General features: G+C 43.6%; 1 protein-coding gene across 1 annotated transcript in view; it reads right to left on the minus strand.

The window, feature by feature from the left end:
• Window positions 1-14,620, minus strand: part of ANTXRL (ANTXR like) — a 55,106-nt gene that overhangs the window by 20,622 nt on the left and 19,864 nt on the right. The window contains exons 10-14 of the mRNA XM_084264308.1: window positions 10,563-10,661; window positions 8,332-8,401; window positions 7,101-7,179; window positions 2,615-2,710; window positions 1,871-1,909 (exon numbers count right to left, since the gene is read on the minus strand). Of these exons, the coding sequence (XP_084120434.1) occupies window positions 1,871-1,909; window positions 2,615-2,710; window positions 7,101-7,179; window positions 8,332-8,401; window positions 10,563-10,661 (383 nt within the window). The remainder of the gene's footprint in view (window positions 1-1,870; window positions 1,910-2,614; window positions 2,711-7,100; window positions 7,180-8,331; window positions 8,402-10,562; window positions 10,662-14,620) is intronic.

Raw genomic sequence — 14,620 nt, forward strand, 5'->3', positions numbered from 1 at the left:
TTGGAGAAAGTTATTCCCATCAATTATTCAGTAACAACTCTCTCTCAGTTACGCTTCATGGGTCAGTTTCTCCAACAAATGCTTTAGTATGGCCATATAAGACTAGAGTTGATATTTACATTAACTGTTAAGGGGATTTGGTTTGGGGTTTTGGTTCAGGTTTTTTGCTGTTTTGTTTTTATCCTACATCAGGAAAATAAATACACAAGGCAGACACTGTGGTTTGGCATTTTGTTCTGTTGTTTTAGTTTTTGTTTTTAAAGAGTTTAACAAATACACAAATTTTATCCCATTTCATGTCACATCTAAAATAGTACCCAGAGAACTACATCAACAGTTTAAAATTAGCCTATATTTTATTTCATTGTGAACTTGAGTACTGTAAAATATCCTGCCTCTTCCACAGGATGTAACAGATTTCAAGTCTTCATGCCTAATATCTCTTATTGTTGAAAATCCTGATGGTAGCAGGACACAGTTAATAGTGATGGCTGATACTTTTCCATCCGATAAAGGATTTATAGCAAACAGCCCCTATCTGAACACATAGCAACAACTACCACATACATATTTAAAAGTAATGGAAATCTAATGCTTGACATTTTAAACTAGTTTCAGGAAACTATATTCAGTTTAACAGCATAAATATCAGACTACATCAGCTAAAGCACAGGCCACCACACCTGGGGACGCTACTGCCAAGTATAACAAAACAACAATCCGTACTGCATAAAGACAAGCCCAAGTAAAGGGATGGAAAACATCTGTATCCTGCATTGTTCCTGGAGGTTTACATCAGCTCACAATCTCTTTGATTGCATTTAAAATCTCTGCTGATCAGCATAATCACAGAGCATCTGGAAATCTGCTGCAGGGGCATGATGATCCCCAAAACCTCCTTCAAACATCGCATGGCTGCAACTGCATGCTTCATGACACTAATCACCCTGAAGACAGTGGGATATTTGGTGCTTATTCTTAAGTTAAATTGTCACAATGCTGCTGCCCAGGATGAGCAACAGGGTCACATACACAGTAATGGTGGCCTATGGCAACCTCAAAACAGCACCTGTGTTTGCCTCCTGATATTCATGCCAAATTACAGCAAGTTAGCAGCAAACTGTAAGCTTCTCTTGTGGTTGGGGAAGTTTATTTTCATCATTTAACTGTCTATGCCTAGGAAAGAAATAAAGGCAGGCATGAGTCTCTGGAGGCACTTTTACTTATTATTATTATTTTCATTAAATTAGTACAGTAAAACTAAGCTGAGGTCAGGGCCAGTATGTTACTATCCCCCCAAAAAACAAAAAAACCCCAACCCTACACACAACCCTGCCTCAAAGAGCTCACAACTTAAATAGGGGAAGGCTACATGTCCTTCCAAAGGTCACTCTGCAGCAGAGCCATAGCCAGGGCAGGCTCTCCTCTTCCTCTCCATTAGTAAAGCCACAAGAACATGGCCTTCACTATTCCTTTCTTCCAGCTGCCAGACTTCATTACTGTTAATCTGGGCTAAACTCCTGCTGAGTGCAACAGCAGTTTTACTGGAGGAAGGACAGCTTTCAACACAGCATGAGAAGAGCAAGGACTTGCTTACACACCTGTTTGATGTACAGCAGAAGGAAAAAAATATTATAGGAACTGTTGGCCTGTGGACTTCTGAGTTATGCAATTATTTTTGCTGTAGATTGAAATAATCTTGCTGTATGCAAGAGTCCAGAAGGGGGAAATAACTGTCCTGATGCAAGAGACTTCCTCTCACAGACTCTGTCATTAAAACACCTACATGGCTGAGTAGCACATCCTGGGTAGCACAATACACTTGTGGAGTGGCTGCAGACAGCCCAACAGTAAAAGAAAGCATACTTACAGGCTCTGGAGGTGGTGGTGGTGGCGGCTCCTTGATCACCTGGCATATAAAACAACGGAGAAATCTCAGGTAACAGTAGGGTTCATCCATCTCAATGCTTTGTCCTCTCTGCCTTCTTGCTCCTATCACAGATGTGTTTCCCTGCTCCATCCCCCCACATTCAATCCTCTGTTTATCCCCGTTGCATTTCAGCAGGCATAAAATAAATGCAGATGAGAAGCTAAATCCATCACCTTGAGCTATCTGATCGGTCAAGAAGTGCCCTATTAAGTAATTCTTAATACAGTTCTGTATTCTGGTAGCTCTGCCTTAAAAGCGTCATACAATTATGAAGCTAGTGCAAAATATTAATTCAGAATATGTACCTCCTCTGAATAAATCAAAAAGAAAGCCTAACTCTTGTCTCTAAACAGGACCATAACAGCTTATGCGTATGTTAGTAAATCAGTTCCATTACACTCTTCTGCAGGAGGTTCCAAATCTAGGTCTCTAGGTCTCAGTCGTTACAGAAGGTTGGGGAATGTCCATGAGCTCACTTAAATTTCTCATTCAGTGTCAAAATCACATTGTTTTCCAACATTCGAAAACCCAGACCAGAGGGACTTCAACAAACACCATACAAGGACCATACAAACCTGGTAGTATTTTTCTTAAACAACATTAACTACCCACTCCAAGACTTCCACTCTGTGCTTTTGCAAAGTAGAGATGAAACCAGTCAAAAAAATAAAACCCTGTACTTACGACTGTGCAGCAGAGGGGCCAGAACCACCACAGAAGAGCCAGAGCCAGCAGCAGAAAGAGAATCAGGAGAGCAATGAAAAGGACGGTCCCAGTCAGCTGCAAACAAGATGATTACTTCAGACTTACCTGCACGTGTCAAACAAAGCATGAGCCCTGCAGTCACACATGTAAACAGGGCAAAATGAGCCAGGTTTCCCCCAGTACACGGGAATCTACTCAGGTTGTGCAGGCAATCAGTATTATCATTAGGGTAACATTCACGTTTGGCGTGACAAATTTGCACTTGAAGTCATGATTCAGGGAAGCACCTCCTGTTTGCAATATGTATACATATAATTTACATTTAAATATATGGTATCTTTACAGCCCACTAGATTCAAAGCTGTTAAACTTGTATACAAACCATTCCCAGATTTGTGCTGACATGTCCCTTAATACTGCCAAAGGGGCATTGCAAGCTACATGACTACAGACTCTCAGGTATGCAGAGTAACCTTTCATCACTAGCAATGCAAAAATATGCAAATGTTGATACTCAAAGAATGGTAATGTTGGAGCTAAGAGCATATGGGTAACTGTTCACATCAACATCACAGAACAGAACACAAGCTGATGGCTCAGCTTCATCAGCTCCCAAACCTGCCTGTATCACCTCTTGACTCAAGCTGCGTACACAAACCCAGTCTGAGTGACTATGTAAACTATTCCTTAATGCTGCTGGTTCTTGGCATGCTTCTGAGAGCTAGTTTGACTGTTTTTAATGGGATGCTATAATCACGAACTTAAGCATTTCTGAGTCTTTTACTCCATCTGTTTCTCTGTAAAGACCTGTGGAAAACTGGAGCTGGATAGCTAAGGGTCTAAATTCAAAAAACAAAATTAAATTTCCTTTAAAATTATTAGAACCCAAAGATTTTCAAGTGTTGACACCAAGAACAGCCAGGCAAACAGAGAATCACAGCTCTCAATTTCCTGGGTAAATCTTGATGAAATCTTTGTATTTGGAACATTTCATGTCAATGTGTTCAGAAGATACATTAACTCTGTGTATTGCTCTGATGACTACAGGAAAGCAGGTCTTCATATCCTGCTTAGCCCCTACAGAATATACAGAGAACGTACACTGTTGGAAATTAAACATTTGGTGCAGATGGGAAGTGGCATGCTGGGACATGCCATTTCCTTGGACTGCACCAGGCTCTGGAACGAAGCTAAGATTAGTTCTGGTGCTCCAGGCATTTCTTCTATAGTGGGCAAAGAAAACTCTTCAAAAGTAGATTTTCTGGGTTTGAGAAATGGTTCAATTCACCAACAACAGGTGAAGCAAAGTAGACTGCAGCCTGGGACTAGGAAGATGTGAAAAGAGCTTGAAGAAAGGTCTGTAAATCAGGCTGGGGGAGTAGGAGCTGGCTAGAGAGGACACCATAAGAGATTTTCAAGGAAGGAAAGGTGGGAAGGTAAGTGGAAAGAAGGCAAATTCTAAAGACTTATGGAGTATAAAGTCCGTGAGATTCACCTTACTAAATCTGAAACTACTTGCTGAACTCCCATGATACCAGAAACAGATACTTAGCTCCTTCTTACAACAGGGATTTCCTTCACTGGTTACTGTTCTAAATGCGTTTGTTTTCCACTCAGTAAAAAGGTTGACAGTGGACCAGCTGATAAGAGCTTTGCAAAGTCTACATATGGTCTATGTGGTACCCAGTTCCCAGGACAAGTCATAAAGCTGAGCTGTCAGGACTGACATGTTCAAGACAGGATTAACATAACCGCAACTCCTACTTCATAGTTCTGGGCAGGCAGCCCAGCATCCTGTACCTCTGTATCACCACATAACCATTCTTGCACTGCTCTGTGGCTTCTTGTTATAGATGCAGCAAGCCTACTTGTTTTGGGATACACTATTTAGCTCACCTTATTCATTCAGTCAGCTGAAGGTGGAGTGCTGCATCATGTGCCAGACCCCAGGCTCAAAGCAACCTGGTCAGAGGACACACTACCCAGCTGCAGTTCAGTGCTGGAGCCCCACTCCCTGCCCTCCTGTGGCCCCACATAGCACTAACACATCTGGAAAGCACACTTGAGTGGCATGAATTCCCAGTGAAGCAGTGAAGTCAGCTTGCTGGGTAAAGAAAGAATGAGTTGAAGTCAAGCATAACTTTAAAGAGGTACTGTTGAAATCCAAGCACAGCACCAATGCAGTACATGAACCACAGATGCACCTACCACTGCTACTGCTACTACAAACACACATTACCTCCTTGCTTTGTAGCCTTTTTTCTCAGGCATTGCTTTTCCTGTGCTAAATACTCCTATAAATTGCAGAGACATTTGCCAGCAGGAGCTCTGGAGCTGCCGGCAGCAAGAAGCTAGAAAGCATTAAATACACAAAGCATCGTAGTGAAGCTGGATTTCAAAAAAGAAATAGCAGGCTTCATGCAGCTGAACAGAAATAAGCACAGGGATCCCACAGAGGCTTTAGGAATAAAGCAAAGATACTTACTGTACAGAAAGGACAGAAGGGCCAGCTGGGGAAGGAGAGCTGTGCAGGCCAGCTGACTGCCACCCACAGAAAAGGAAACAGGAGAGGAAAGGAAAAGGAGGGAGTCTCTAAAACGAGAAGAGTGAAATGCATGAAATTAAGACAAAGTTGGAAACTAAACTGCCAACCTCTCTGCTTATGGGATGTAACTGGAATGAGACAGTCTTCTTTTGGTACCAGCTGAGAAGCAGGCTCCCTGCCTCCTTCACATTCAATCTGCAGGAGGCTGGTCGAAAATTGTCAGATTGACAGGACTGGAGATTGAATTCCTTTCTTTATCCTACAGCTACTGAGAGGAAAGCTTCCTCCATCCATGTTGTGGCCTGCAGAAAACCAGCTAGGGCTAAGATTTCAGTCTTCATCAGAAATAAACTACATATGGGTAACTAAATGTACCAGTTAACACTTGTATTTCACTGCAGATTCAAAAGGTTTTATTGTACCTGACATAGAAGAGAGGCATAAAACCTGAAAATATCAATCTTCAATGTAGAAAATTTGAAGGAAAGTTTTGGAAAAAATAGAAGTCAGGTGAAGGAGGAAACACATCTCTCTGAAATTCTGAGTCCCTGCAGCCTAGACTGTTCCAGCAATCTGGTGTGAGATTTCCCAGCTTTATTGCTGAAAACATCAGAAAATCAGATTTGTAATTTCATAGAATCATAGAATGGTCTGGGTTGGAAGGGACCCCAAGGATCATAGAGCTCCAACCCCCTGCCACAGGCAGGGCCACCAACCTCCAGGCCTGGATCTACACAAGGTTGCCCAGGTCCCCAGCCAACCTGGCCCTGAACACCTCCAGGGACGGGGCATCCACCGCCTCTCTGGGCAGCCCGTTCCAGCACCTCACTACTCTCTCTGTAAAAAACTTCCCCCTAATTTCACCAGCTCTATTTTCATTCCTGTGTTTTTGTTCTGCAGCTGTCAAAAAGGCCAACAACGATTACAAACCAATATGACAGCATTTGGCATAGGCTAAAATGTCCTTTTGACACTAATAACAATAAAACTCAACTTTGATAGAACATGTTTGCTATCCATTACTTCAGCCAACTGTGCATCATAGCACAAGGCCACATTTTTCACAACCATACTTGCTTGGACCAGCTATAGGTGTTACCTCTTTTTACTCCAAGGCAAGGAAGATGACTGCCTATCGAGTAGTCAGCCTCTTCAGTTTGATTGTTTGATTCTAAAACAGATTTTCAGAAAGGATGACTTCTAGCTGTTGGTCCCTGACACACCGCCCAGGGATAGGTGGTCATTTTGACCAGGATATGCTCACACTGCAGCCGCTGCTGTCCCACAGCACATACTCCCCTTCAGCTGGGCTGAGCAGCAGGTTTTTGTAAAGAAGTTCATCCCAGGATCTGAGGCTGCCATCTCTTTCTCTTGGCAGGTGAGTGGACAGAAAAGCAAGCAGCTCTTGTCACTAAAACTGTAAAAACACCTTAGTGACTCCTGAACTAGTAAGGGGAAATTCTGGGGGTCTAAGAACAAATGCTGTAAGCCCCAACCAAAAAATAACCATGTAAATCTAGAGGACCTTCCACGCTGTGTCCCGTCCAGAACCAAGTCCTGGCAGTTGCACCCTTCACCCCAGATCCCATAAGGCATTCCTAAAGCTCAGAGTGCTGCTTCCTGATGCTCCTTCCCTCATTCCCCCACATTCCCTTCTAGTCAGATTCTAGCTTTGAGGATCTTTTTTGGAATAGGAACAGGCAGGCTGCCTTTTGCTGTAATTTTTTATTCAGCAAGTTTATCACTATCATCCCAACTAGCCCTGGTTATTTTTCAAAGTACTCATGGGATCCAGTCAATAACCATAATGCAGAAGCTGCAGAGAGCTCATGCTCACTCAAGGAGGCTTTGCCTGAAGAGCCACAGTTTCTTTCCAGGATTCTCATGGTTTCTCTGTCAAGCCCCATTGCAATTACTTACACACTGTGTGCTGGTGATGCTGACAGAGCTGGAGATGAACGTTAGCCCGTTGTTCATGCTGACTTGTAGGAAAACCACCCTAAAGCACAAAACAGATACACTTATTTTTAGTGTCATCTTTATATCAATTGTTCCTTTTATTCTGGCTGTGTTTTAGCCATTGGCTCATGAGCACGCATGGATAAAATGTCCTGCTGAGTCAAGGCATTTTCATGGCTTCAGGTGCTTACCTGCATTTGTCTGTCTTCTTGCCCAGGAGCTACCTTTTTTATGTTGGATTAATTGAGTTGGGGCATATGCTCTTTATTAAAAAACCTCCATCCCACCTGGGGCAAAGGCCACTAGGACAGTGAATCATGACATGAAGTCTCAGACATCTGCAATACTACCCTAGATAGCACAAGAAACTTTAAGGCTTGTTTTATTTTTTTTTAAACAATTCTGCAGCTTAAAGAGACAGAATGTGTTTCATTTTATATCCAAGTAGATCCAGAATAACGAGGTCAAGGAGTAAACACACTGAACTGACACTAAAATTATTAACGAATCTGGCCCTAGCTGTTCTCCTAGTGGAGAATGGGTCAATAGGAAGAAAAAAAGCACAAAACCAAAGCCACAACAAAAACAAGGAAACAAAAAACCCCTGAAAAAAAATAGAAACCAACATTCATCCACAAATGGGAAAGGGAGGGAGGCATTCCCACTCACACCCAATACTGTATTTAAGAACCCACAAATTCTCCTAGGGGCATGGTAAGACCTTGTGCCCTGTCTTCCAGGATTCTGTAGGACTACAACAGCTGAAAACACCAGTACTAGACAGAGCAGTGGAACACACAGGAACCCACACCTACAAAAGCAGGAAAGGAATTCAAATCAAGCACCTCTTCAATTAAAATTAAGCGTTTGCCTGGAATTCAATTACCTTTTGGTCTGAAAAAAAACAGGATCTAGGAACAGAACAGAAATCCTCATCCTATAGTTCTATAATATGGGACCATAGTCCAATGAGGCTTGGGTTAAGCCGTGCTAAAGACCCAACATTGAATAGAGCAATCCTGGCTTGTACTAGGAGAGGATTTAGCACAAAGGAGATGAAGGTAATCCTGCCACAAACAGAAAAATTCATTAGCTTGGCACTTTAGGCAAAGTCCTGAGAGCTTGTGGCTCATCAATGACATTCTCATTCAGAAGCCTCCTCTCTTGACATAAGCTAGAAAGCAATACTTACTGCCCAGCATCTTCTATCACTGGGGCAGGACAAAGTAAGTATGTATCTTGAACAAGGGTCGGCTTTTCATCTGAAAAGAAACAAATATAACTGTTAGGCATGACAAAATATAAATTGTCCCCAGCAGGCCACCTCCTAGAGAAGGGCTGACACCAGTGAGAGCCACAGACAAATTCACCATAGAATCAAGGGCCAATATTCCCTTGTGGCACTGATTATAATGCCAGGTACTAGGATAACCGTTCTTATTGATGCTGATACAATGTTATCAGGCTAAAGATACCACAAGCTAATAACTGGAAGCACATCTCTGTTCCTGTTGGCAGTTTTGAAGCCAGCTTTGAAAAACATTCGTCTTGTCTGACAAGTGCATGCAAACTCTACTCACACTGAATGCTCTGACCCCACAAGTTATTCAAGGGGTCAAAGGTGTAGGGTTCCATATTTCCCTACCCACTACCAAGCACACACGCAGAAGCCAAGGCTGCACTGTTGGAGCCCAGGGAAAAGAAAGAACAGAGATGGGGTGGAGCTCAAGTAGATGGACACCAGAGTGAAAAAACACAAACATGGTTGTTCACATACAGGAGGCAGGCAGAAAGAGGCCATGACTGATGCTACCGTGAAGACCTGTCCTGCACTAGTTGCTGCTTTTTCTGTCCTTGGCCTCACTTCTGTAGCAGCAGTGTCCAGAAACTGCCCATGTTTATAGGGGTCTGGTGCTAGCAGAGTTAAGAGCAAGGCCACGGGTGTTTTCCTGCCTCCCTGCATGCCGCTGTTCCAAGAGCCAGCAGTGCTAATCCTGGTGCTTCCAAAAAACACATCCAGAAAGCTAAATCCATGAACAGAGAGGAGGCCCAGCAGTAATTCTGCAATGCAACTCCATTAAAAGTGTGTAAGCGCAGGCTGCACCTTAGCTCCAAATGGCCCAAAGCAGCTAAGGTGCCAGTCCAGGGAAAGACTGACCCAGCAAAAGTCCAACACAACTGCTTAGGGGCTGATGAAAACTGCCAGCTTATTTAAAGTTTAGAGGCTTGATTAGAATTAATTCTTTTTCCTAGGTAGAAAGACAAGCAACAGACGTAAGAGCTGTTCTTTCATGCTTCACCCATCTCAAGCACACCTGAAGACACAGCTTGTTTCCCTGTTTTGGCAGAGATGAGAACATGGAAATTATAGTGATACACTTTAGGACCCGCCTGAGGGGGAAAAGGCCAGCCAGCATAGATCAGTGTCTCACCACAACATTTGTTGCAGACCTAACCCAAGGAGAACACAGCACAGAGGAGATGTGGAATTAGGGTCATTTTCCTCCTGTGTACTCCCAGGCCCGGGTCAGCACTTCACTGTGTGAAGTTCAGTTAAGACTCCAGTGCGTTAGGGACAAGGAAGGAAAAAACTCAAGTCTGTCTACCTGGTAAACCACAAGAAACAGATGCCCTTTGCCAAGTATTTGTAAGGGGAATGCGAGTGAGACCACCAGAGTTTATTTAATGCAGCCTCCACGTAGGCAACTAGGATGGTAAATGAACGAGCAATTCATGTGCTCCAGTCTGACCGCAGCAGGATATGAAAGCATCTACTGTGCTCAGCCAACAAGGGCAGCATATACAGAAAAGGCGCAGGGCTCCCCTCCTCACACTGTGCTTCACCCTGCCAGACATAGACTGCTTCTTGGGAAGAAGAGAAGACTGCTGAGAAACTGGACACTCAATCTTTTTTGGCCATTCAGTCCTTTGCCTGGCTGCTGAGACGGCAAACAAAAGACCCTGTTTAGCACAGCAATGACGGGGAGTTTCCATGTTACACACTCTGCCATGAGACCAATAACTGGCATCAGAGAAGAATAGAACAGGACTAGGAGACTGCTTTATGATGAGTGTCTCCTGAATTAATGAATAAAAAGTCTGAAAACACCACCAGGGAATCAAGGTAGCATAATTTCTTTTACCTAGTGCTGAGCAAGGGAATAGGGAACAATTAATTTCTCCTTCTTAAGGCCTGATATCCAGTCCTCACTGGCTGTATGCACCACCCACGTGCACCATCACGATGATGTGCACAACACCCAGAGGTCACAGGTTAACTAATGCATTTCAAGCTTCTACTCAGCTTCTCCCACATCCACTGCAAGGACTTCCCTAACATGGATGAGAGATGGGCTGCCAACTCTGTTCCCCTTGAGGTGATAGCCACAGGGAGCAATGAAATCCATCATCCTGCAAACTTACTGATGGTAAGGCTGTCGTTGAGCTTGAAGCTGCAGAGTACCTGGTCAATGTTTCTCGCATGGTAAAAGCCATTGCCTCTTACCACAACTTGAAATGATTCTGTAAGTAAAAAATAGAGGAATAATGAAAAATTTCTCAAATACAGCATTTACTTTCAGAGTATGACAATGGCTGTTCTCTACCCTATGCCTGCAACAAAACATTCATACTCACACTCAATATTCAGCAGCAATGGTCAAGAACACTATAGTAGCACTGGTGCTTCACAGAGCAACATTTGTCTCAAAGTTGCTCCCAGAGGCACCCCACCGACACCCAATGCCTTAAAGATGCTGCAGTAATACTGGCTGATGTCATCTCACAGCTTTTGGGCCAGACACCTTTGCAAACCATAAGCGTGAATCCTCCCTCTTACGTTCTCAGAGGACAATGCTTGGCTTTGAGCAGCTCTGTTCAGCTGCTGACAGATGCAGACACACAGGAGTCCCATCACACCTATACCGCATTCCTTTCCACCCTGTGAATTGCAGAGGAAGCTTTGCACCTCATACAAGTCCTGGAAAAACACACTCTTTCAGTCCATACAACAACCAAGCCTGGGCACAGCACCATTAGCATCTGCTGCACATCAGAATAACTAAAGTCCTGCAGTTCTCTTTGTGCTCTTCCCCACACCTCCTCCCCAGCAGCAGAAACCACCAGTGGCACAGGAGACCTGCCACTTCAGACACACTGCTAGCCAGAGCAAGCACTCCTAAACCTGCCCTTCAGCTGCTCTCAGTCTTGATGAGGAGGGCACCTGTGATTTTCGTCATTACTGTGATAAGCAACTGTGATTTGTTCATTCAAGCAGGAAAAACATTGTCAGTTTCTTCAGCCAACCTTTCAGTGGTCTTTTTACCAACAGAGCAGTTTCACATCTGGGTAAAGCTAACCTAGGACGGCTGCTGTCAGAAGCAAGATCCCAACTGCATGTGCCCTCTACAGCGTGCGCCACTGATCATGTTGCAGCACACTCAGCTTGCTCACACAACTGAAATATAACCCTATTTGTTGCCAGAGAGATCAGTAAGATGATCTGCCTGGCTGAACGTGTGCTGGGCATACAATTCTGCAGGAGGAGGGAAGGGACAGAGACAAGTAGTGGCAGCATCCAGTGAGTTTATGTCTGTGGTGAAACCTCCTTGAGTTGGTGTACCCAGGACTGTTAGAAACAGGAAAGTTAATCTGAGGAAGATGACATTAGGAAGCCTAGTTTGCTTTCTCAGCTTCTCCACAACAAGCTTTATAAAATTCTTAGTTACCTCTGTGGTTAACACTTATCAGCACTCTGGTAATAGCATAATAATGGTTTGCTGCTCTTCCTTACTTTACAGGTGATGCCTGACACAAAGCCACAGTCTACTTCCTTTCGGGGCCGGCCAAATTCCCAAGATAGGCACAAGATACACCAGGAGGGAAAGTGGCAAGGGAGACTAAAATACGTTGTAGCTGCTGTGTCGACCACAGAGATAACAGCTTTAATGCAGGCAGGTGGAGAGATAGTCCAAACTTGTTTTGTGCCAAATGTATTTTTGAAAATTCATTTGATGCTGCATGCAAGCCAGTGACAGCTGAGCCCCACAGCACACAGCAAGGGAAAACAAGAAATGGCACTTTTATACATAAGTCTCCCGCTTTAGCTGAAACCTCCACAGAGCTTATACCAGCTGCTAAGCAGCGATTGAGACCAGCCCAATATCAGAGGAATAGCAACTCAACATAGGATAATTAATCTTTATGAAAAATAAGAATAAGCTATGTAGAAGGTTCTCCACTAGCAGCAAGTAAAACAAGTCCACATGTACTACCATTTATACTTTGACCAACATACTAAAACTGAGAGGAAAATAGTATTGATAGGATTACAGGAAATGGTATCTAATTTTTAGTGATAGAAGATCTGGATTTTGATAACATTTCATATGATGCACTGTCATGTTACTTGTATGCTTTGGAGGAAGAACTTGTTATTGAATAACATAGAAGAGGCCCAAAGGTGCTTAATTCAGCTTAGTCTGCCTGCTCTTCGCTATCAAGTTACTGGAAGGCAAGTTAGCATGCAGATATGGAGCGCTTTAACTTTTCCATACAAACAGCTTGTTCTTGCCAAAAACACATTCTCACTACATTGAGGTCCACCTCAACTCTGGCTGAATTGGACAAAGACTCCAACAAGTTATGATCAAGGGCTGGAAACCCACACTCTGTTTTTCCTCGCAGTAACTTTCCCTTAGAAGAATGCTCTGTACTGACAAAGGCTGCAAGGAACATGGGAAGGGAAAAAGGAAAATACCTACTGGAGTGCATATTGAAGTGAAACACATGCTTTGTCACTCTGCTTTGGAAAGATGATCAGATTTGAGACCTTGCTGAGCACATTAAGAGTCAAACACACAAAGCCAACATCAGAATTTGGCCTCATTTTTAAGGGAAGGGTTACACCTCCTGGTTCTCACTGGGCTTGGAGGGCACTTCTTTAAAGAAATAGAAGTGGACGCTAGGGCAGATTCAGCTGCTTCTTACTCTAGGAAGGATCTGGAGTTACTCTAATTCTGATTCATATCTTGAGCCATTCCATAGCTAACCCAGCTGAAATGCTGAGAGTCACTCCTGACAAACATCCCTTTTTTGCCAGCAGAACTGTGAGCCACGGCCAGCCCCGAGGGCAACTGGGCCTCTGCCCACCTGCCAGAACTACCTGTCGGGACCACACATTACTCCAGATGTGCTGATAACCAGCCCACTCCACAGTGACCTGAATGCCCATTAAGATAACTCCTTTTTCTCTCTGAAGTTTATAATATAAAAGCAACTTGCTGAAATAGAATTGTACTTTGGTTCTCCCCACAGCTCCTGAAATAACGGTCTTAAAAGACAACAGTCATAAAGGCTTAATTGACAGCTATTTCCATGGCTTTAAAAAGATACAGCAAGAGACTTTCAAAGGTAAAAGCTACATCTAGAAGTTTAGTCTTGTCAAGACAGTTTACCTCTCCTGTCCTGCTTTTCTCCGTCACTGCCACTCTGCAGAGTTAGTCATGAACAACTGACCAGGTAGTAAGCTGTCCACCAACACGAGTTGACAATATAGTTTCAATAGCAGGCTTACATGGCAACATAAACAAATGGCACTGGATTTGGTTGTTGCTGTTAAGAAGCCTGCCCCTTTGGATGCTCCAGAGCATTAACATGTTCTGGGTGATGGTCTGTTGAAATGGCTAATTCCATTTAATTTTGCGCCCTGGCTCTGGCTGCGTCCTTTTCTTCCTTAGTTACTGTCAGATCATAGATTGTAGCTTTTGACAAGACAGTGAAGGGAAAAAGGTCAGCACTGAAACAACCGGGCGGCGCTGGCAGCGAGATGGTAGGTTGAAGCTGGTGTGCACTGGCTGCGCTGTCGGCTTCGCTTCTGTGACTCTGATGAGAAGCTGACGGCTTGCATCCACACCTGGTAGTTGATGTGGCCAGTAGGATGCCACATCCAACAAAACCTTTCAATCACATCTGCGTACCGTAAGCATAATCAAAGCAATGATGCTGTCAAACAGGATATGAGGCACCTCCAATTCTGCACTGATAGCCTGTTTACAGGCTGCATGTCTTGGTCACTTTAAATCAGTGGGAAGAGGAAGGACCCAACTACATTGCTCCACGCTGAGGATGATGAATTTACAGGGTCAAAAAGCATTAAGCATCAGATAGCTGTCACAACATGATGAGATCAATTTGTAAATGGACTTGCCAGATAGCTTTGTCACAGAAGGCCGGAGTCCCAACTGGAATTGCCACCACATGGAAGTAATTTCATCAGCATTTTCCTATACCTCTGACAAGTTACAAATTAAGCCGAGATCACTGCTAATTACAAACTCAATGCTAATTTTAAGTTGCAAGAACAGTTACAAGGTGCAGGTCAGTCTGCTCTAAGCCCTGATTATGACTGGCTTCCACTAAGCGACACAGAGCCCTCATGAACTCATACCAGATCCTAAAAATGAATACTAATTTAAAGCCAA

This window comes from Gallinula chloropus (genome assembly GCF_964237585.1).
Source record: "Gallinula chloropus genome assembly, chromosome: 5".
Classification (NCBI taxonomy): Eukaryota; Metazoa; Chordata; class Aves; order Gruiformes; family Rallidae; genus Gallinula; species Gallinula chloropus.